This window comes from Oncorhynchus kisutch, linkage group LG21, assembly GCF_002021735.2.
Source record: "Oncorhynchus kisutch isolate 150728-3 linkage group LG21, Okis_V2, whole genome shotgun sequence".
In the NCBI taxonomy this organism is placed as follows: Eukaryota; Metazoa; Chordata; class Actinopteri; order Salmoniformes; family Salmonidae; genus Oncorhynchus; species Oncorhynchus kisutch.
Window position 1 is genome coordinate 8,137,895 of NC_034194.2, and position 23,965 is coordinate 8,161,859.

At 43.5% G+C, this 23,965-nt stretch overlaps 1 protein-coding gene across 7 annotated transcripts in view; it reads left to right on the top strand.

Moving 5' to 3' along the window:
• The window catches only part of LOC109866577 (ephrin type-B receptor 3-like), a 105,754-nt gene that overhangs the window by 77,158 nt on the left and 4,631 nt on the right, over positions 1 to 23,965 (top strand). For 2 of the 7 annotated variants that reach the window (XM_031800748.1, XM_031800749.1), the window contains exons 7-15: positions 1,063 to 1,225; positions 2,334 to 2,442; positions 3,944 to 3,996; positions 5,532 to 5,738; positions 7,150 to 7,397; positions 8,266 to 8,481; positions 10,062 to 10,211; positions 10,616 to 10,815; positions 14,591 to 14,746. In XM_031800748.1, the coding sequence (XP_031656608.1) occupies positions 1,063 to 1,225; positions 2,334 to 2,442; positions 3,944 to 3,996; positions 5,532 to 5,738; positions 7,150 to 7,397; positions 8,266 to 8,481; positions 10,062 to 10,211; positions 10,616 to 10,815; positions 14,591 to 14,746 (1,502 nt within the window). The remainder of the gene's footprint in view (positions 1 to 1,062; positions 1,226 to 2,333; positions 2,443 to 3,943; positions 3,997 to 5,531; positions 5,739 to 7,149; positions 7,398 to 8,265; positions 8,482 to 10,061; positions 10,212 to 10,615; positions 10,816 to 14,590; positions 14,747 to 23,965) is intronic. The other 5 variants (XM_031800750.1, XM_020455312.2, XM_020455311.2 and 2 more) reach the window with 3 other exon arrangements.

The window sequence follows — 23,965 nt, forward strand, 5'->3', positions numbered from 1 at the left end:
GAATGTGCCCACTCCGGTCTTGGCACGTGCGCTCTAACCAACAGCTCGCAGATACAATGCGGGTTGGCTACCTACTGAACATGATGAGATTATTATTGATAAGAGCGATATCATTTTTATTTGTCGACCTGCAGCCAATTATCGATAATTTTGTCACCAAAATAAGACCCTCTATATACATTGGAAAAGAAGCATCAAGCTCAGTAACTTTCACCACCCTGCGGAAGTTCATTATAACCTAATTGTATATAACTGCATGCTTTCATAGTGGGAGGACCACACACCATATCCTGTTATTAAAGTTTACAAATGGAATGTTAACTGACAGATTTACTGTTTCCATCAGGCCTGACGTGATATGTTTTATTTGACATGGACTTTACTTGCATTATTTATTTATTTAATAATTTTTTTATTTCCCCTTTATTTAACCAGGGAGGCCAGTTGAGAAAAAGTTCTCATTTACTACTGATCTGGCCAAGATAAAGCAAAGCAGTGCGAGAAAAACAGCAACACAGAGTTACACATAATCAAACGTACAGTCAATAACACAAAATAAAATAAAAATAGAATCTATGTACAGTGTGTGCAAATGTAGAAGAGTAGGGAGGTACAATAAACAGGCCATAGAGGCGAAAATAACTACAACTTAGCATTAATACTGGAGTGATAGATGTGCAGATGATAATGTGCAAGTAGAGATACTGGGATGCGAAAGAGCAAGAAGGTAAGTAATAATATGGGGATGAGGTAGTCGGGTGTGCTATTTACAGATTGGCTGGGTAAAGGTACAGTGATCGGTAAAAAAAGGTTGGATGGAAACCTGGTTAGTGTCTCTCTCTATGTTTGTTTAAGTGTTGTACCCACCGATTAAAGCTCCATCTATTCTCGCCTCGCGCTGCCTCTCGCCATCTGTACGGTGAGATTTGTTGGACACGGCATGTGCCACAAAGCGGGTGGAGGGAAGGCGATGAATATGGATGATATGATTGAGGGGATGTTGTTTGATTAGTACATTTTTTAAGTATTTCTTAACCCTTCTCTGTGCGTTTGGTTTGGCAGGACCAGGGTGAGGCCATCGCCCACACCATGACAGCCCAAAGGAGCTCTGCCCGCATCGAGGGGCTCAAGACGGGCACGCCCTATGTGGTCCAGGTCCGAGCCCGCACAGTGGCTGGGTACGGCCGCTATAGCAGCCCCACCGACTTCAGCACCAACCTAAAAAGTATGAATTAATTAACTTATTTTCTCCCCATGAGCGGAAATTGGGGTTTGTCAAACAGTCTAAGACACATACAGGGACGGCATTGACACAAGCATGCATCAGAATACTACTGAAATTCTCACACGCTGTAAAAAAGGTACACATCTCTTGTGGTTGCAATGGTGACTCACAACCTGGTAGCAGCACGGTGCTTGCAACACTAGGTTGTGGGTTTGCTTCGTGCGAGGGCCACATATAGCCTGTTGTATAAGTGTTCATTGTAAATCACTTTTGGATTAATGCATTGGCTAACTGACTATATTACATCACTTTCTTCCTACCTCCACTTCCTTACCCTGTGCCCCTGCTTATAAATATGTAGAGGCTCAAAAGCCTTACAAAGGGTTTATACTTCTTTAGGCTTATCATTGAAATAATAAACCTTTGCTGCCTGTCTGCCGAATCATTTATGACGATTGTCTCCCATTATTTGACTTGTCATTCCAATTTATATTAGAGCCAGTTAGGCTAGCGTACTGTATCGTGAATCTAAAGGTTTAATCTGACCAACTGACAATAGCCTTTCCATTTTCTCTGATGCAGTGTGGTGAACACAAGTGCATGCCTGTCTTTACATAAGCATATGGTTTCAAGGAATAGGTGTAGGAGTGGTTTCTAGGAGTAGCTGAAGTGTAGGAGTTGAAAGCCTATACAGATGTAGGATATTCATTTCATCACCCTGTTGCAGGAGAACGTTCCTGCAATGCAGGAATGTTTTTACTTGGAGTTTATTTGAGGTTTAAAAAGGCTTCTGAAGTTTGTAATTTCCACTTTGAAATTTCAGATTTACCCTTAGGAAAAATGTATCAACCCCTACAAAGATGTTCACTAATAATAATCCCCATAATAATAAAAAAAATCCTGTTGTAGCAGGATTATTGTCCTGCTGTAGCAAACGGTCTCAAATCATTCTATACCGGTGGGAGATGCACGCATACATCACAAGGACAAAGTGATGTCGGGAGTTCGCCTAGTCGGAGGGCCGTGTGGGTGTAGTGTGTATGTATTTATGTGATAGTGGTGACAGGTACCTATGGGTAACCCTGACCTCTAACCTCTTGACCTCTAGGTGACCCCGAGAAGTCTCTTCAGGAGCAGCTGCCCCTTATTGTTGGTTCTGCCACCGCAAGTCTAGTCTTCATTATCGCTGTCGTCGTCATTGCCATCATCTGCCTCAGGTGAGAATAAACATAGTCGATACTACCCAGTGAACACATTGTTGTTTAGATAACGTTGAAAAAGTGTCTACGTCCGACATTGAAGCCACGTTCATTATCAAAAGCAGTTGACCAAGCTCACACAATAATAGCTGACAATAAGCCGTACTTCAGTTTGTGGATGAAACAATGTTAGCATAGCAAGTGATTAAACCGCATATTTATGGTAAATCCTGGCATATTTGATTTACAGATTGAAACACCCACACAAAAACGAAATGGAAATGTCAACTTTTGAATGTGTTTACGTCCTTAAACACACAACAGAAAGACAGGGACACTCTGCACTGGCTGCCACCTAAGAGTTTTGCGAGTAGGAGATTAGCTCTGTCCAGTGGATAGTCCATACAGATTTCACTCCCAATCCCTTGCTAGGCTATCCCACGGAACAGAGCATGAGCTTCAGCTGCTAGAAGCTAATAGGCCTGCATTCATGGCCTTGTCATCGAGTTCCCGGGTATATGCACTCGGACGCTGCCCGTCCCAAAAACCTGGACACGGCCCCATCCCTATTGATTCCTATTCACTTGTAGGACATTTGTCCATTTAACTTTAATATCCATTCAGTTCTTGTAAAAGCCTGGCCGTGGTCTTTCAACTCTACTGTACATAGTACTACTCATATGTCACTGGGAGTCTGTAGGTTGGCGAAGCATACAAGTTTGATACCCTCCCTTTTGGCGACTGGTTGGCACTCATCCGCCTCTCGCAGTGACATGGTTCACTGTGAGCCGCCCGTTCTTACAGGCCCGGGCCCTGTCAGGCTGAATAGTCTCTTTCTTTGTCTTAGCTTAGCTCGCTAGCATCTGCCACGAGAGAAGAAAAAAAAGAAGGAAAACTCAGAGGCTCCTTGGCATATTCCGTAACTGCATTTGAATTGGAAATGAGATGCAAATCACCGGCGGGTATTATTGCCCCGGTTACTGGTTAGACAACAAAGGAACCACATTAACATGTAATTTCAACAACCCCACCCCCTTCGCCCAGTCATAGCCATCTCCCCTGCATTAATGTACTGATACTGAAGAAATAAGAGAAAGAGGAGGATGAACAGAATAAATAAGGGGGGATTGGGAGTGAACAGTGTATTAGTCTGAACCAGCGTGCAGGAGGGAGTGTTAAGCTGGGTGTTGATGGAGACAGCTGAGGATGCCATTGGATGAGGCTTTGTCCTTCACTTCTTGAGTTGAGCCATTATGTTTTCTCTCAGCTGCCATTTCAGACATAAACAGAGTCCTACTTTTGCTGTCCAATATATTATCTTATTTTGTAGTTTTACCTGAAATTCTCTATTTCTTAGTTTCAAATATAAAGATATCGTAGTGAGCAGCAATACAGTGGTATTCTCTATTTCTAATGACACGGCTTTGCCGAAATCATCTCCACTCAATCCTGCTCCATTGAGTATTGCACCATACGGTACTTGACTGACTTTGTGTTTTTACTCTGGTTTGCCCCACAGGAAGCAGAGGAATGGCTCAGAGTCAGAGTACACAGAGAAACTGCAGCAGTACAGTAAGTCTCTACTGCCTGTCCTCCATTATAAGCTTTCCACATGATCCATATACTAACAGCCGGCCTCTGAGCTAGACTTAGTCCCTGCATCTAACAGTATACCCATACACTACATGTCAAAAGCCAGTTATATCACAAGAATCCTATTTCCACATAATGTGTCAAAATATGGTTTATGTCATTTAACAGGCACAGATTATATAGGCAGCATTGGTACACTCTTAGGAAAAAAATCTTCTGTCTAAAGGTGAAATGTAAAAAAATTCAAAACAGAGTATGGGTTCAGCCGGTTAGGTTGAACCCATACTCTGTTTAGAATTTTTTTACATTTCACCTTTATTTAACCACGTAGGCCAGTTGAGAACAAGTTCTCATTTACAACTGCAACCTGGCCAAGATAAAGCCTGGTGTCATAAGAAGGAATTCCCCTCGACCATGCTCACAAATTGGGGAAAACAAACATTCTTTCCTATTGACCCCCATTGTAAAAAAATACAATTTCATCACAGATTTTTTGTTATACAGAAATAATGCTGTGTTGTTCAAAGTAACCATGTCAAAAATCCCGACCTACGATTCACAATGCTCACAAAAAGGGAAATAGAGCCTGCGAGAAAAGCCCTGTGGCTTCAATCTATTTGGTGTGGGAAATTGTGTGGACATGATGTCCAAGTAGGCTACATGTAGCTATGTGTGTGGAAAACATTTCATCACAGGAAAGAGATTTAACTCATTTAGTATAGTCCGTTTGTAACTCCAATCACTAATTGTAGCTATAAATTCTGTTTGTTTGTGTTGTTAGCTAGCTTAATGTTCTGATTGGTAGCTAGCTAGCACTCACTCACGTAGCTAACTTTAGCGCCGTCATGAAAGGGGCATGAGGGAATCCCAACAATATTAACGTTTTTCTAAGTAGTGAGAACGCTTGGGAACAGGAAATGTTCAAAGTAATCTTTTAGACATGTTGTACTTTCTTAAATGTAATTTTGTAAATGAGGAAAACAAGCAGACAACAAGAAAATTGCATTTTATAAAGGTGACGTTTTTGCTGTGAGTCAATTGGGTAATCAAGATAACCAAGGGTTGTTTTCCCCACAGGCGGGCGGGCCGCAGTGTTCTATTTAATACCTACTGAGACGATGGAAGAACCCTTTGAAGAAACCTTTTGGGTTCCATGTAGAACCCTTTCCACAGAGGACTCTACATGGATCTCAAAAGGGTTCTACCTGAAACCAAAAAAGGGTTCTACCTGGAACCAAAAAGGGTTCACCTCTGGGGACAGCCGAAGATCCCTTTTGGAACCCATTTTTCTGAGAGTGTAGTGGTTGTGGATCTCATTGGTGTTATTCCTCGACTGTAACATCTTATGTTAATGCACCCAATATCATTAGAAGCAAAGCTATCATTACAACACGTAGGCCACCTTCATGTATTTAATTGATTAACAATCAATGCTGTACATATAATTTTGAATGGTAATTTCTGCTTGACTGCCTTGATTCATGTGATTATTTCCACTATTGAATCCCCTATAGTCACACCTGGAATGAAGGTCTATATTGACCCCTTCACCTACGAGGACCCCAATGAGGCCATCCGCGAGTTTGCCAAGGAGATCGACATCTCCTGCGTGAAGATCGAGGAAGTCATTGGCGCAGGTAACCAACAAAAGCTCCTGAGCTACAGGGGGAAGAATGCTAGTCACCTCCAGGCCATACCGTTAGAGGACTTCACGCCAAGCGGTACTTTCACTCAATTCATCGTCCCAATCCCCCCCCCCCTTAAACCATCCCCACCTCCCCTCGTGCTCCCCCCCCCCCCAGTACTAGCAGCCCCCCTAATCACAAATATGCATTTACACCTTTGCAAAAAATGTTGCGTCCCCTAATTCGCTTCACTCACAACTGAAGCTCCCCCTTAGGTTGGCACCTAAGTGTCTTTAATGATTGCTACCTCCTTTCCCCACTTTTTGTCTCTTTGTTTTAATAAACCTTTAACCTCTAAGAACTACCCATTCCTGGTCCTGGAGATGTGCTCTACAGTAGGAAGTTATTTTGTTTGTTCAACTGTCATTAATCAATCACTTAAAATGATTAGCTCCCCTACTTGAATCTACCTGACTTAATCGTCATCTAGGAGAGTTGATGGGCTATCCAAGAAGCTAGAACAGCAGCCTTCCAGGGCCAGGACATTCATCTCTAAACTCCATCCCCCTCTTTAAGAGTCTTGAGCGCCACTATTAAAGGGGGCCACTCCAAAGTCCCTTTGACCCTTGGCCTCATCACTTATTGTGGTCATCCCTTCCTGTTTACTTCTTCCTGCCCTTCCTGCTCCATCCCTCCGCCCCTTTTTGATGTACTAGTTAGAGTTAAAATCTTGATATTTTGAAATATTAGTAATACTTTTGCTAAAAAGCTGCAGGACTGTTGTCGACTCAGAGTTAGCCATGTATCTGAGCCGAATGAAGACTTTGAGGATTTTGAGGTGTATGTCGCCTGCAGCTGAGCCCCCTCTGCTCTACTACCACTACCACAGCTTAACATCTACTGCTGCTACTTGAACCCGTTGCTTCCAAGTCGTCGCCTTTAGTGACAATCCTCAAACCCTGTTGCCCCTCCCCTTTACCCTCCCCCGTTCCCTCACTTCCCTTGTTTCCGTCTCTCACACACACACTCTCTCTCTCACACACTCTCGCACCCGCTTGGCGTGTTAGGACCTAAACGCAAAGCCTCCACGAACCCCAATCTTCTCTTGACTCCAGCCTCTTCTTCCGCCCCTGCTGAATCCTAATCTCCCCAACCACCCCTCTACTCCACCTATATCTCTAACCTTCCACCTCTCCACTCTCTTATCAAGCTTTACCACCACCCCCAAACTACCCACGCTAACCCACTCTTCCCTACGTTTTTAGTTCTCCCTCGGCCGTCCTTCACTCTCACCTTTCATCCCCCCCTTTTCTCTGCCATTCCTAGCCACCGTACACTGCTGAGCCCCTCTCTCTCGCAGTCTCCCGCTTCCCTTCCCTGACTCCTTGGTTCTAACCAGTAAACTGTCCCTCTCCCCTCTCTCCCCCACTCTCCTCCACTTTTTCTATCCTTCCTCTCTTCCCCCCTCCGTGTCTCTCTCGCTGTCTTCCATTCCTCGCTCTCACAGGAGAGTTTGGGGAGGTGTGTCGCGGGCGTTGCAAGCTACCAGGCCGACGTGAGATCATTGTGGCTATCAAGACACTCAAGGTGGGCTACACTGACCGGCAGAGGCGGGACTTCCTGAGTGAAGCAAGCATCATGGGACAGTTCGACCACCCCAACATAATTCGACTGGAGGGCGTGGTCACCAAGAGCCGGCCAGTCATGATCGTCACAGAGTTTATGGAGAACGGGGCGCTAGACTCTTTCTTGAGGGTAGGAGAACCTGTGGAACATACACACACACAGTACTAAATAATAATAATTTGATGGGTGCACACACACACACACACACGCACAGTACTAAATAATAATAATTTGATGGGTGCACACACACACACACACGCACAAGGATATGTTTAGAATTAGCAAATTATTTGAAACATTGAGCTCAGGGTTTGGCAAAAAAAAAATTTTTCACATATTGCTAACATTACACACCACCTACTGTCACCCCAAAAATGTTTTCATAATAACAAAGGCCTACCTTGCTGTCAATCTCTGGACTAAATCCATTGAACATGCACTATATAAAAACAGCCAGAGAATTGATACTCTTGAAAACACATACATTTGTATCTGTAATCATCTCATAATCTGCCAAAGTACCCAAACATGTACCTAACTCCCGTCTGTTGTCAGTATCTTACAAATGTGCCGCTCCTCTCGCAATCTCCGACATTTACAGAGGTTTCACTAGCCTATGAATCACTGCCTCGCCCTCATATTAAACATTGTCTGAAACTGAGAAGGAGAGAGAGAGAGCGGAAGATAGAGGGAGAGAGAGATGGAGGGAAGGAAGGAAGGGTTGAAAGAGGGTAGAGAGAAAGGGGTGAAACAAGTGAGAAACAGAAGGAGAGCTAGGTGGGAGACAGGTAGAGATATGGGGAAATAAGAACGAGAGTGAGAGAAAAATCATGAGAGAGCAAGAGACACAAAACAAAAGAGAGAGTTGGTAGGAAAAGAGAGAACGCGGCAAAGAGGTAGGAATGGAAGTATGTTAAACAGTTCAGCTAAATATTGAATATAGATTATAGTATAATGCTTGCTTATATTTCTCTTTCTATCTCTCTGTCTTTGCCAGCTCAACGACGGGCAGTTCACAGTGATCCAGCTTGTGGGGATGCTGCGTGGCATCGCGGCGGGCATGAAGTATCTGTCTGATATGAACTACGTCCACCGGGACCTGGCGGCACGCAACATCCTGGTCAACAGCAACCTGGTGTGTAAGGTGTCTGACTTCGGCCTGTCGCGCTTTCTCGAAGATGACGCCACGGACCCCACCTACACCAGCTCACTGGTTAGTGTGTAGGACACTTTGGTAGTGTGTGTATGCATGTGTGTGTGGGCATCTACACTGCATGACCAAAATTATGTGGACAGCTGCTCGTCGAACATCTCATTCCAAAGCATGGGCGCTAATATTGAGTTGGTCCCCTCTCTGCTGCTATAACAGCCTACACTCTTCTGGGAAGATGTTGGAACATTGCTGCGGGTACTTGCGTCCATTTAGCCACTAGAGCATTAGTGAGGTCGGGCACAAATGTAGGCCTGTTCGCAGTCGGCGTTCCAATTCATCCCAAAGGTGTTCGATGGGTTTGAGGTCAGTGCAGGCCAGTCAAGTTCTTCCACACCAATCTCGACAAACCCTTTCTGTATGGACCTAGCTTTGTCCACGGGGGCATTGTCATGCTGAAACAAGAAAGGGCCTTCCCCAAATTGTTGCCACAAAGTTGGAAGCACAGATTCGTCAAGAATGTCATTGTATGCTGTAGCATTAAGATTTACCTTCACTGGAACTAAGGGGCCTAGCACAAACCATAAAAAACAGCCCCAGACCATTATTACTTCTCCACCAAACTTTACAGTTGGCACTATACATTCGGGCACGGAGCGTTCTCCTCGCGTCCGCCGGACTGCCAGATGGTGAAGTGTGATTCATCACTCCAGAGAATGTGTTTCCACTGCTCTGGAGTCCAACGGCGGCGAGCTTTATACCGCTCCAGCCAACGCTTGGCATTGCACATGGTCATCTTAGGCTTGTGTGTGGCTGCTCAGCCATGGAAACCCATTTCATGAAGCTCCCGACGAACCGTTATTGCGCTGACAGAGGCAGTCTGGAACACGTTAGTGAGTGTTGCAACCAAGGACAGACGATTTTTATGCACAATGCGCTTCAGTACTCAGCGGTCCCGTTCTGTGAGCTTGTGAGGCCTACCACTTCATGGCTGAACCCTTGTTGCTCCTAGCCGTTTCCACTTCACAATAACAGGGCTTACAGTTGACCAGGGCAGCTCTAGCAGGGCAGAAATTTGACAAACTGACTTTTTGGAAAATTGGCAACCTATGACAGTGCCATGTTGAAAATCACTGAGCTCTTCAGGAAGGCCATTCTACTGCCAATGTTTGTCTATGGAGATTGCATGGCTGTGTGCTCGATTTTCATACACCTGTCAGCAACTGGTGTGGCTGAAATAGCCAAATCCACAAATTTCAAGGGGTGTCCACATACTTTTGTATGTACAGTATAGTGTATGTCAAGTCTTGAATTAATGGTAATAAATTGGTTTGTTTAAATTTTTCGTCACTGTGTTCTTTTTTGCTATTTATTTTTTATTCAATCACAAATTGTACTGTACATTCAATAAGAATCACAATGAACTTGTTGTTCAGTGTTTTGTTTGTTTATGTGTGTATGTGTATGGTATTTGTGTACCTCAGTTTTACCTGGCATCTTATCATAATCAAACGTGTCTCAACCAGTGGTTGAGTCTTGTTGGGTCATTTGTCTCACCCTCTCTTCCCTCTGTATGTGTGTAACTCTGTGTGTGACTCCATCCTCAGTATTTCACTCTCACCTACTCATTCGCATATCCACAGGGAGGCAAGATTCCTATTCGCTGGACGGCCCCCGAAGCCATCGCCTACAGGAAGTTCACCTCGGCCAGTGATGTGTGGAGCTACGGCATCGTCATGTGGGAAGTGATGTCGTACGGAGAGCGGCCATATTGGGACATGAGCAACCAGGACGTGAGTGGAACTTGCTTTTATTTACTTTACTTTACTGGACTTGACTTTGTTTAAGTTGACTTAGTTTGACATTCAACGTTCCCGAAAAACACTGTCACATCTTCAAGTTGTCACTCTCCTTCTCTGACTCCCCCTTTTTCTAACTGGTTCCCCTTCCCTTTTCTCTCTCCCCCCTGCCCCCTTCTCATGCTCTCTCTTATCTTCCCCCTTTCTCCCTCTCCCTGTCTTTTGACTCTTCTTATCTTGACTCTAAACCCCCCTTCTCTCCCCAGTCATCACCCTGTTTCTTATCCTTTTCTTGTCTCATAATTCAAAACCATATTCCCTAGATTTGACCTCTATTTTTTTTTATCTAGGTCTGATTCTATCCCACTTGTCAATCTAACTCTTATCCAACCCTCCAGGTGATAAACGCCGTGGAGCAGGACTACCGGCTGCCCCCGCCCATGGACTGCCCCACAGCGCTGCACCAGCTCATGCTCGACTGCTGGGTCAAGGAAAGAAACCTTCGGCCTAAATTCTCCCAGATCGTTGCAACGCTGGACAAGCTCATCCGCAACGCCGCCAGCCTCAAGGTGGTCACCAGCAGCACGCAATCTTCTGGGTAAGCCTATAAACTGTCAGACAGTGTGGCCCATCTCAGCCTAGTTAGCAGCTACTTTAATCTGGTGCTGGTTGCAAAATCCCCAAATTCACAGATTTCCTAGAATAACCATAACCCGGTTATCTTCCCACCTGGATTTTTAGAAAACCTGGAAATTTTGCTAAAGTTTGGACACAACTTCTCATTCAAGGGTTTTTCTTTATTTTTACTATGTGCTACATTGTAGAATAATATTGAAAAACATCAAAACTATGAAACAACACAAAAGTATAAAGTAACCAAAAAAGTGTTAAACAAATCCAAATATATTTCAGATTCTTCAAAGTAGCCACCCTTTGCCTTTTTCCACACTCTTGGCATTCTCTCCACCAACTTCACCTGGAATGATTTTCCAACCATCTTGAAGGAATTCCCATATATGCTGAGCACTTGTTGGCTGCTTTTTCTTCACTCTGCGGTACAACTCATCCCAAACCATCTCAAATGGGTTGAGGTCGGTTGATTGTGTAGGCCAGGTCATCTGACGTCACTCTCCATCTTGGTCAAATAGCCCTTACACAGCCTGGAGGTGTGTTTTGGGTCATTGTCTTGTTGAAAAACAAAATATGAGATGACGTACCATTGCAGAATGCTGTTGTAGCCATGTTGGTTAAGTGTGCCTTGAATTCTAAATAAATCACTGACAGTGTCACCAACAAAGCACCCCGATACCATCACACCTCCTCCTCCATGGTTTCACGTTGAGAATTACACATGCAGAGATCATCCGTTCACCTACTCTGCGTCTCACAAAGAAAAGGTAGTTCTTGTCAAACAAGGACTCATTAGACCAGTGGACAGATATCCACCGGTCTAATGTCCACTGCTCGTGTTTCTTGACCCAAGCAAGTCGCTTGTTCTTATTTGTGTCCTTTAGTTGTTTCTTTGCAGCAATTCGCCCATGAAGGCCTGATTCACGCGTTCTCCTCTAAACTGTTGATGTTAAGATGTCTGTTACTTGAACTCTGTGAAGCATTTATTTGGGCTGCAATTTCTGAGGCCGATAACTCTAATGAACTTATCCTCTGCAGCAGAGGTAACTCTAGGTCTTCCTTTCCTTTGGCGGTCTTCATGAGAGTCAGTTTTGTCATAGCGCTTGATGGGTTTTGCAACTGCACTTGAAGAAACTTCAAATGTTCCGGATTGACTTACCTTCATGTCTTAAAGTAATGATGGACTGTCGTTTCTCTTTGCTTATTTGAGCTGTGCTTACCATAATATGAACTTGGTCTTTTACCAAATAGAGCTATCTTCTGTATACTACCCCTACCTTGTCACAACACTACTGAATGGCTCAAACACATTAAAGAAAGAAATTCCACAAATTACCTTTTTACAAGACACACTTGTTAATTGAAATGAGAGAATGCCAAGAGTGTGCAAAGCTATCATCAAGGCACGGGGTGGCTACTTTGAAGAGTCTCAAATATAAAATATATTTTGATTTGTTCATCACTTTTGTGATTACAACATGATTCCATATGTGTTATTTCATAGTTTACATCTACAATGTAGAAAATAGTAAAAATAAAGAAAAACCCTGTAATGAGTAGGTGTGTTCAAACTTTTGACAGGTACTATATAGTGTATGAATGTATGTTTGTATGTATGTAATGGATTACATTACAGAGAATAGGAAGAAATATGTATCTCTGAAATGGGTTTCTTTGGTTTTCTGTCTACTGCAATACAGTATGTTCCCTGGACTAGGGTTTAGTAGTGACGGTGCCATTTTTTATCTGTGTCAGGATATGTTGTGACTCTAGAGTCACCCGAGTCATGCCGACAACGATAACACTTTTCACTGGAAAAATATCCTTTTCCAAATGGACTTATATGAGAGTCAGTGTCTCAGCAATGCCTACAGTACACAGAACTTCCCATAGCTAAAACATTAAGCCACCAAACAACTGGCCAAGGTTGTCAATGCAAATGTGGAATTACCGTTGCTCAATAAAGCACTCAAGGCATCCATAGCTCCTACAAGGAAGTTCTTAGATCAATGGTTTCACATATTTAGTGGTATCCTCATGCTACATTCCTCTGTAGTTTTCATGGAAAGAGCCCAAAGGGGGAAGAGGGTGAGGAGGAATAGGGGGTGATTCCATCGGGGATCTGGCGCTATGGCGATGGCTGGGAAGATGAAATCATATTAATTAGCCAGTATTTAGCTAGATTAATAGTGACGCGAAAAGACGTGAACGATTTGAATTTTTTGCAAAAAATATTTTAAATGGGCCAGTGGAGAGGTGTGCCCCCTGCCGAGCCTAATGGGGAAAGAGTGAGTGAGAGATGAGGTGCCATGACGTCCAGCGTGACATTAGTGCTTTGTAGTGGTTAGCGGTAGCTAGGCTAACTTTTGTCACTGGTTTGGGAGTCATGTTATAGTTTATACAATACAGGTGGAGGTGTCCTCCTGTCATGCGCGAGTGAGTGTGTGGCACGTGTGTGTGGTGTGTGTGCGGGGGGTGGTGGCGATGTGCGGTCAGGTGTGTCTGCCTCATAATGCATACCCATGTAGCCTGACACGGAAAAATCCAATGATCTGTGTCTTTCACCACTCACACTGAAGACAAACAAAAAAACATTCACCAAAAACCATGAGGAAACCGTCACAACACCTTTGCCCTTTGGGCTCCAGTTTGGGAGTATCCACTCAGGTGACTGCCCCTCATAACATGAGACATACGGTCTTAGTGGCCTCTCCCAGTGCCTTTGGCTTCCTTTGACTTCTAGCCTGATTCCACATCCTCTGTTTTGGCTGTCTTTCCACTGACCATAAGGAGTTGGCAAGATAGCACAAACAGATCTGGGATCAGGCTAGACACCTTCCACTTCAGTACGAGACTTCAGAAAGTGGCTAACAATGCTCTATTAAGAGGGAACTGTGTCTGATGGTTGATTGTGGCTAGCCCAAACCCTCAGGGCCCTGAAGCGCAGGCCTTGTTAAAGAGCACTCCTCATATCCCTCTGCAGCAGTCAACCCTTCAATGGAGCCTCTGTATTGACTCTTATTAACTCGCTCCCTCTCTTTTTTCCATCCACCTTTGATTGTGAATCTAATGCCATCAAAAGACGACAAGGATCAACAGAGCAGAGAGCGGTCAGAGAGAGAGCTAGACAGAGACAGAGGTTCTCTTTCTCCTCTTTCTTCCCCCTTTTTTCTTTCTGTCCTTTTCTCCCCCACCTTCCTTTGTTCACCCTAGCTCTCCCTCTCTTTTCAAACTTCCACTGCTGTTTATTAAAACTGCAAGGTGGCCCCCCTCTCTATGACATCAGTCAGGGGTGGTTGGTTTTTTGGAGAGTCCAAGGGCCTCGTTGGGTGTCTGCAGGTGTATGCATACACACACGTGCACACACACGTGCACACACACACACACACACACACACACAGGTTGACAGTCCACAAATATCTCCACGCTGTCCAAGAGATTCTTGAGGAAATGTCTTTCCACCTTCGCCGTATTGTGTTGTTTGCACACCTTTTGTCTCTTTAGCATTGGTCATCATGCCAAAGAGAACACACACACACGCCCGGCCAAGCCAGTCTCCAACGGTAGCCAAAGGTGGTTACGTCAGGCGACGGAGGCGATTAACCCTTGACCCTACAAGGGCAGCGAGGGGGAGAGCGAGGTGGCGTTTTGGGGGGTTTGGGAGTGAGGTTTCATTGGTGCTGGAGGCGAGGCCTGACCTTAACCCTCTCTCTTTTGTCTCACTCTCCTCCTCCCTCCTGTAGGGCATCGCAGCCTCTGCTCGACCGATGCGTCCCTGACTACACCACCTTCACCACCGTGGGAGACTGGCTGGATGCCATCAAGATGAGCCGCTATCGCGACAACTTCCTCAATGCCGGCTTTGCCTCCTTTGATCTCGTGGCCCAGATGACAGCAGAGTGAGTGAAGAATGAGTCGATTCCGATTAATTATATTTGGTTTAGTTGAGTTCAAATGGCTTCATTGAGACATGAGTTGGTTCACTTGCAAATTGGTTTGTTTCAGCTCAAATGACCCCATTGATGTGGCAAGATAGCAGGGTGATTGGGTGAATCGAAGAATAGTCCATTCAAATTAATCAAACTCAATTCAGGTTAGTTCAGTTCAAAAGGCCTCATTGATATGGCAAGAGTGACTTGTTATGGTGAGTGACTTAGGCGGTGGGTCGTAGCAAGCTTTCTGCTTTAGTTTTCAAGATGATCGATTTCTGTGGGTGGAGCTGGGTGGAGCTGTTTTTTATGTATATTAATTTCTTCCGAACACATTTCTGTTTGTTGGCAATGTCAGTTTTAGCAACGTTTATGTTCGCTAACTGGACAGGCAAACGCATCTGAGTACTAGTCTGTAAACCAATACAAACTTGTACACTAGCCATGGTACTCTCCCTGCTCATCACGTCTACCAATCATGTTATCCATTAAACCTAATTTGTTTATTAATAACTTTTCATGTTCAAAATTGTGCACTCTTCTCAAACAATAGCATGGTATTATTTCACTGTAATAGCTACTGTAAATTCGACAGTGCAGTTAGATTAACTTCTTGTGTCGAGCAATCCCGTATCCGGGAGCGTAATCATAGCCTCAAGCTCATTACCATAACGCAACGTTAACTATTCATGAAAATCGCAAATGAAATGAAAGAAATATATTGAAACACAAGCTTAGCCTTTTGTTAACAACACTGTCATCTCAGATTTTCTAAATATGCTTTTCAACCATAGCTACACAAGCATTTGTGTAAGAGTATTGATAACCTAGCATAGCATTAAGCAGGCAACATTTTCACAAAAACAAGAAAAGCATTCAAATTAAATCATTTACCTTTGAAGAACTTCGGATGTTTTCAATGAGGAGACTCTCGGTTAGATAGCAAATGTTCATTTTTTTCTAAAATATTATTTGTGTAGGAGAAATCGCTCTGTTTTGTTCATCACGTTTGGCTAAGAAAAAAAAACGAAAATTAAATCACTACAACGCCAAACTTTTTTCCAAATGAACTCCATAATATCGACAGAAACAAGGTGTTTTTCACATATCTATTCGATGATAAATCATTCGTGGCAGTTGGGTTTCTCCTCAGTAGCAAACGGAAAAGTACTGCAGCTGGAGATTACACAATAATTTCGACGGAGGACACCAAGCGGCCACCTGGTAAATGTAGTGTTTTATGGTCAATCTTCCAAAGATATGCCTACAAATACGTCACAATGCTGTCGACACTATGGGGAAACGACAGAAAGTCTATGCTCATTCTTGGCCCATTGACAGCCATATAAGGAGTCATTGGAACATTGGAATTTTGGCGCCTTCAAAATCTGGGGCACTTCCTGTTTGAAATGTCATCTTGGTTTCGCCTGTAGCATCAGTTCTGTGGCACTCACAGACAATATCTTTGCAGTTTGGAAACGTTAGAGTGTTTTCTATCCAAAGCTGTCACTTATATGCATAGTCGAGCATCTTGTCGTGACAAAATATTGCGCTTAAAACGGGAACGTTTTTTATCCAAAAATGAAAATACTGCCCCCTAGTTAGAAGAAGTTAACAAGAATTTAAGCTTTCTGCCAATATCAGATATATGAGATATCAGATATGGCAGAAATTCTCTTGTTATGCTAATCGCATTAGCCTACGTTAGCTTAACCGTCCCCTGGAAGGGACACCGATCCCGAAGAAGTGATGCTCATAGCCTATATATGAAGGGCCTACACTGTGTATCAACTTTCACAGTGAATGCTTAGTTTATATGTTTTGTGCGTATTAATTGAATATTGCTAAATGATGATCATAATAAGTCAAAGTTCCGATCTTTGGGAATCTCAGACAACATGAAAGAGAGGTTGAACAGGCTAGTAATAGGGGTGGCAACAATTTCGGCAGATCATTTTAGAAAGAAAGGGTCCAGATTGTCTAACCCGGCTGATTTGTAGGGGGTCCAGATTTTGCAGCTCTTTCAGAACATCAGCTGAATGGATTTGGGAGAAGGAGAAATGGGGAAGGCTTGGGCGAGTTGCTGTTGGGGGTGAAGTGCTGTTGACCGGGGTAGGAGTAGCCAGGTGGAAAGCATGGCCAGCCGTAGAAAAATGCTTATTGAAATTCTCAATTATGTTGGATTTATCAGTGGTGACAGTGTTTCCTATCTTCAGTGCAGTGGGCAGCTGGGAGGTGGTGTTCTTATTCTCCATGGACTTTACAGTGTCCCAGAACCTTTTTGAGTTAGTGTTGCAGGAAGCAAATTTCTGCTTGAAGAAGCTAGCCTTGGCTTTTCTAACTGCCTGTGTATAATGGTTTCTAGCTTCCCTCAACAGCTGCCTATCACGGGGGCTGTTCGATGCTAATGCAGAACGCCATAGGATATTTTTGTGTTGGTTAAGGGCAGTCAGGTCTGGGGAGAACCAAGGGCTATATCTGTTCCTGGTTCTAAATTTCTTGAATGGGGCATGTTTATTTAAGATGGTTAGGAAGGCATTTAAAAAAATATCCAGGCATCCTCTACTGACGGGATGAGATCAATATCCTTCCAGGATACCCCGGCCAGGTCGATTAGAAAGGCCTGCTCGCTGAAGTGTTTCAGGGAGCGTTTTACAGTGATGAGTGGAGGTCGTTTGACCGCTGACCCATTATGGATGCAGGCAATGAGGCAGTGATCGCTGAGATCTTGGTTGAAGACAGCAGAGGTGTATTTAGAGGGCAAGTTGGTTAGGATGATATCTATGAGGGTGCCCGTATTTAAGGCTTTGGGGAGGTACCTGGTAGGTTCATTGATAATTTGTGTGAGATTGAGGGCATCAAGTTTAGATTGTAGGATGGCTGGGGTGTTAAGCATGTTCCAGTTTAGGTCGCCTAGCAGCACGAGCTCTGAAGATAGATGGGGGGCAATCAGTTCACATATGGTGTCCAGAGCACAGCTGGGGGCAGAGGGTGGTCTATAGCAGGCGGCAACGGTGAGAGACTTGTTTTTAGAGAGGTGGATTTTTAAAAGTAGAAGTTCAAATAGTTTGGGTACAGACCTGGATAGTAGGACAGAACTCTGCAGGCTATCTTTGCAGTAGATTGCAACCCTTTGGCAGTTCTATCTTGTCTGAAAATGTTGTAGTTTGGAATTAAAATGTCAGAATTTTTGGTGGTCTTCCTAAGCCAGGATTCAGACACAGCTAGAACATCCGCGTTGGCAGAGTGTGCTAAAGCAGTGAATAGAACAAACTTAGGGAGGAGGCTTCTAATGTTAACATGCATGAAACCAAGGCTATTACGGTTACAGAAGTTGTCAAAAGAGAGCGCCTGGGGAATAGGAGTGGAGCTAGGCACTGCAGGGCCTGGATTCACCTCTACATCGCCAGAGGGACATAGGAGGAGTAGAATAAGGGTGCGGCTAAAAGCAATAAAAATTGGTCGTCTAGAACGTCTGGAACAGAGAGTAAAAGGAGGTTTCTGGGGGCGATAAAATAGCATCAGGCTATAATGTACAGACAAAGGTATGGTAGGATGTGAATACAGTGGAGGTAAACCTAGGTATTGAGTGATGAAGAGAGAGATATTGTCTCTAGAAACATCATTGAAACCAGGAGATGTCATTGCATGTGTGGGTGGTGGAACTAGTAGGTTGGATAAGGTATAGTGAGCAGGACTAGAGGCTCTACAGTGAAATTGCAGAGTGCCAAATTCAAAAACAGAAATACTCATAATAAAAATTAATAAAACATTCAAGTGTTATACATCGGCTTAAAGATTACATTCTTGTTAATCCAACTGTTGTGTCAGATTTCAAAAAGGCTTTATGGCGAAAGCATACCATGTGATTATCTGAGGACAGTGCCCAGCTCACAAAACATTACAAACAGTAACCAGCCAAGTAGAGGAGTAACAAAAGTCAGAAATAGCGATAAAATGAATCACTTACCTTTGATCATCTTCATATGGTTGCACTCACAGGACTCCCAGTTACCCAATAAATGTTTGTTTTGTTCGATAAAGTCCCTCCTTTATATCCAAAACCTCTGTTTTGTTGGCGTGTTTTGTTCAGTAATCCATTGGCTCAAAGGCAGTCACAACAGCCAGACGAAAAATCCAAATAGTATCAGTAAAATTGTTTTTAGTCATAATAATCAATAATATTTCAACCGGACAATAGCTTCGTCAATATAAAAGAAAAACAAGAAAGGCACGCTCTCGTTCGCACGCAACAAACAGGTCTGGGGACTTTCCACTATCGACTGACTCAGAGTGGTCTTACTCCCTCATTTTTCAGAATCTAAAGACTGTTGACATCTAGTGGAAGCCATATGAAGTGGAATCTGAGTCCTAAGTCATTGGATACTGTGTAGGCAGTCAATGGAAAACTACAAACATAAAGAAATCCCATTTCCTGGATGGATTCTTCTCAGGTTTTCGCCTGCCATATCAGTTCTGTTATAATAACAGACATTATTTTAACAGTTTTTGAAACTTTAGAGTGTTTTCTATCCAATATGCATATCCTAGCTTCTGGGCCTGAGTAACAGGCAGTTTACTTTGGGCACGCTTTTCATCTGGAGGTGAAAATAGTGCCCGCTACCCTAGTGAGGTTTAAAGCATCAGACAAGCTCAGTGCATATGTAGTTGGTTTTATTCAAACACATAGGGTTTCTGTCTATATATGGAAAAATATGTTTAAAACATTTCAACCAATCGATTTGTCAAAAGAATAGGATGACTCTCGGTCGACCAAGATTTGTTTTTGTCAGGGACAGCCCTAGTAGGCTACTTTATTTGCTAATATGCCTGTGCAGCTGTCATTTTTGAACCTCCATTCTAGCATAAATGACACAAACACATTTATCTACATGCTTTTATGTGGGTTTCTATTAAATCAAATGATTTAATGTTAATTTAAGCCTGCAGCTAACTTGAAATGAGACAATCTTGCCAAAACATAAACATTTTATTAACTGACAGTGATGAAACACTAGCTTCCTGAGCAGGCACATTGATGTTTATAGTATTAGCTGGCTAGGCTAGTCAACTGTCTTATTGGCTATTTTTCAATAAATTGTCTAAAAGGTCAACGTGCATTCAAAAACTAATAATTATCTTATTTAGTCTTTGGTAGTTAATGTTAGTTCCTCTTAACACACTGACACTGTTTTTCCATCTTAGATAGAAGCAGGCCATTAGCTGCCTTCATCTACGAGGCATATGTACAGGAGTTCTGATTGGTTCTAGGTTGAGCAAATTTGCCTGAGCAGACAGTGTTGAAATATATACGCAACATTTCAAGTGTTGGTCCCATGTTTCATGAGCTGGAATCAAGATCCCAGAAATCCATAGATTAGGATCTAATTCATTCATTTAAATTGACTGATTTCCTTATATGAACTGTATCTCAGTAGAATCGTTGAAATTGTTGCATCCTGCGTTTTATATTTTTGTGCAGAATACATTTTCTGAAAAAAATGTGCAAGAATTGAAGGTGGCAACAAGTTTGACATTAATCATAAGAATATTGTCATGTGCAAAAAAATCAGCCCCTCCCTCGACGTACAGTAGATCGATCCACTTCACTGTTTTCGGCGTCGGCCCACCTTGTTGTTTGGAAATAGTCAATTTTAATCAACCAAATAGAATTAACCTCAGGTGAATTCAAACGGCCTCATTGTAGACATCCTTAGGGTGCCAATGAGAGCATGGCCCTTGAAATCTACATGACTGGAGACATTCAAATTGCATTTAAATATTCACTCACAGAGGCCCAGTTCTCACACAGGTTGTACAGTATGAACCAGGACAGCGTTGTTCTCCAGAGTTAGTAACACTAAAAATGTAGTCGCTTTGGGAATAATGGTGGCTGCAGTTGTTACTGTTATCATTGTATGTGATTGGAAAGGAAAGGAAAAGGGGGATATCTAGTCAGTTGTACAACTAGTGAGAGCCCATTCGGGATAAGGGTCCACAAACACTAATTGACCCTGAAGTGAAAACACAATAAGAGAAAAAGCAGTTCTCCCTCATCCTGGAGAGACTTGAAGGACACTACACACACTCTTCCTCCATAGTGCACGTTACCTCACGGCACCTTCCCTTCCAGCAATAATAACCTAAGAGTTGACATAGAACTGGGTCGTGTTCATTAGGAAACAAAATGTTAAAAGGTTTTGCAACGTGAAATGAAAAGGAACGTTTATCATTGGACAAGTCCTGGTAGTCCCTCCCTGTTTCAGTCCATTTTCTTTCATTTGGGGCCTAATGAACATGACCAACATTTTCAGAGCCAGCTTGGCACGTTATTTATATAACAGGAAATGTGTGTCATAGAAGTCATGGAAACGGGGCCAGTTGTGATCAAATAAAATAATTATGATAATAATGATCAATATATCATCCTCGTTAGGTGGATAATAGGGGATTTGTTTCAATTTGGCAGGCCGACAAGTGTGCTGTACAGTGGCTCTCTCCTGCTCTTAATGGCAGGTAATTCCTCTAATGGCTTGCATTTATGATCATTTTATCCTCCGTTGCTGGAGTCATGAGGGATTGCAATGGAAACAAAAACACAATTGATTTCATTTAGGAAAAATGGTTTGTGTCAAATCAAAATAAAATTAGATTTTATTCGTCGTGTACACACTTTACAGCAGGTACAAAAGGTGCAGCGAAATGCTTATGTGCTAGCTCCCTCAACATCAATAATAACAATAAAAGTCTCAAGTCCAAAATACGTAGTAAAAGTAATAGAAGAGGTAGTATATGTGTGTGTGTGTGTGTGTGTGTGTGTGTGTGTGTGTGTGTATTTGCCTGTGTGCAAATGCAGAGGACAACAAAGACACGCAAACTTGCAAAGGGCATGGTGTCGGTGTACAAGGTTGAATTTATGTGTGTCTTTGTCTGTGTGAACGGAGAGGATCCAGACAGGCGCTGGGGCCCTCGTGGTTTGCTAATCGTTCCCCCAGATGCCGACCGTGGTTTGCTCTCTCCTTCGTTATCGGCAAGGGAAAAACAAACAAAAGAGCGGAAAAGAGAGTCCTTGTGATATTATTCCTAACAATCCAGTACATGAGGCCTTAGTGTTAAACTAACACCGCTGAGACGATTAGATTACACCGTCTAACTGACTGCCGCCAAACAGGTGCTACAGCTTTTTTCATAGCTGCCATCCTTTAATAAGGCTGCAGTGTGGGTGTCATTTTCATATTTCCCCCATTGCTCCTCGCATTTCGTCGTGAACTCTTTCTGTTCTCTTTTGAACTATGAAGACAGTTTGAGAAACTGTTAAAAGACAAGTCAACCTAGGTGACTGCTATAAGATTGATTGATTGAAAGGATGGATTACTGTTCTCTTCCAGTCTTGTCTTTCAAGACAGCTTTGTCATCTAACTGACTGTGTAAGACTAGACGAATCACCATCAAATGACCTACCAGTTGACTCACTGACTGGCAGTCTAGTCTGTTATATGAATGTCATTGGCTACTAACTGATTGTTCTTTGACTGACATAATTACTAACTTATTTTATTTTCTCGATCACTGACTAGTTGACACACTGACTTACAGTCTGTTGCAGAAATAACCGATTGGCTACTGACAGAATGTTCCATGACTGACTTCCTCACTCGCTTGGTTTTCTCAATAACTAACTTGTTTTCTCGACTGACAGGTTGTTTGGCTGGCTGGCTGGCAGATTGGTTTTAGTGACGTGAAAAGCACCAGCTGGCCCACAGTGGCATAAAGCACTGTTAAAATATTAACCTCCCTTCCCCATTACTATTTTCCTACTCTCGTCCACCTGCCAGGATATTGAATTATTTTACATCTGGCCCAGGTATCAGTGCACTGAGGAGTGTCACCATTTTGTTGACATGACTCAAGTGTAGCCGATGTGAAATGGCTAGCTAGTTAGCGTGGTGCGTGCTAATAGCGCTTAAATCGGTGACGTCACTTGCTCTTCGACCTTGAAGTAGTTGTTCCCCTTTCTCCGCGAGGGCCATGGGTAACAATGCTTCGTGGGAGGCAGCTGTTGATGTGCGCAGTGGGTCTCTGGTTCGAGCCCAGGTAGGGGCAAGGAGAGGGATGAAAGCTATACTGTTACATTGATGCTGTTGACTGGTTGCTGTGGAAAAGGAGGAGGTCAAAAGGGGGGTGAGTGTAACCGATGTGAAATGGTTAACGGGGTGCGCGCTAAATGCGTTTCAATTGGTGACGTCACTCGCTCTGAGCCCTTGACGTAGTTGTTCCCCTTGCTCTGCGAGGGCCGTGGCTTTTGTGGAGCGATGGGTAACGATGCTTCGAGGGTGGCTGTTGTCTATGTGTGCAGAGGGTCCCTGGTTCATGCCCAGGTAGGGGCGAGGAGAGGGACAGAAGTTATACTGTTACACAAGGAAGGCATTTTATTGGTGTACACAGATAACTGCGGTCTGCAACTGTTTCCACAAGGGCAAACTGGATTTATTCTCATTTAAACCTACTGGCATATGTCAATCAAATGTAATCAATCAAATGTATTTATAAAGCCCTTTTTGCATCAGCAGATGTCACAAAGTGCTGATACAGAAACCCTGCCTAAAACCCCACACAGCAAGCAATGGAGATGTAGAAGCATGGTAGCTAGGAAAAACTCCTTAGTAAGGCAGGAGCCTAGGAAGAAACTTGGAGAGGAATCAGGCTCTGAGGGGTGACCATTCCTCTTCTAGCTGTGCCGGGTGGAGGTATAAGAGTACATGGTCATTAAGGCCAGATCATTCTTCAAGATGTTCAAACATTCATAGATAACCAGCACGGTCGAATAATAATAATAGTCACAGTGGTTGTAGAGGGTGCAGCAGGACTGCACCTCAGGAGCAAATGTCAGTTGGCTTTTCATAGTCGAGCATTCAGAGGTCGAGACAGCGGGTGCGGTAGAGGGAGAGAGAGGAGTGAGAGACGAAAACAGCAGGTCCGTGACAAGGTAGCACATCCAGTGAACATGTCAGGGTACCATAGCCGCAGGCAGAACATTTGAGTTGGAGAAGCAGCACAACCAGGTGGACGGGGGACCACCAGGAGCCATCAGGCCAGGTAGTCCTGAGGCATGGTCCTAGGGCTCAGATCCCCAGGGAGAGCCTCGCAAGACTGGACAGGAAGATCACGTCAGTGACTCAACCCACTCAA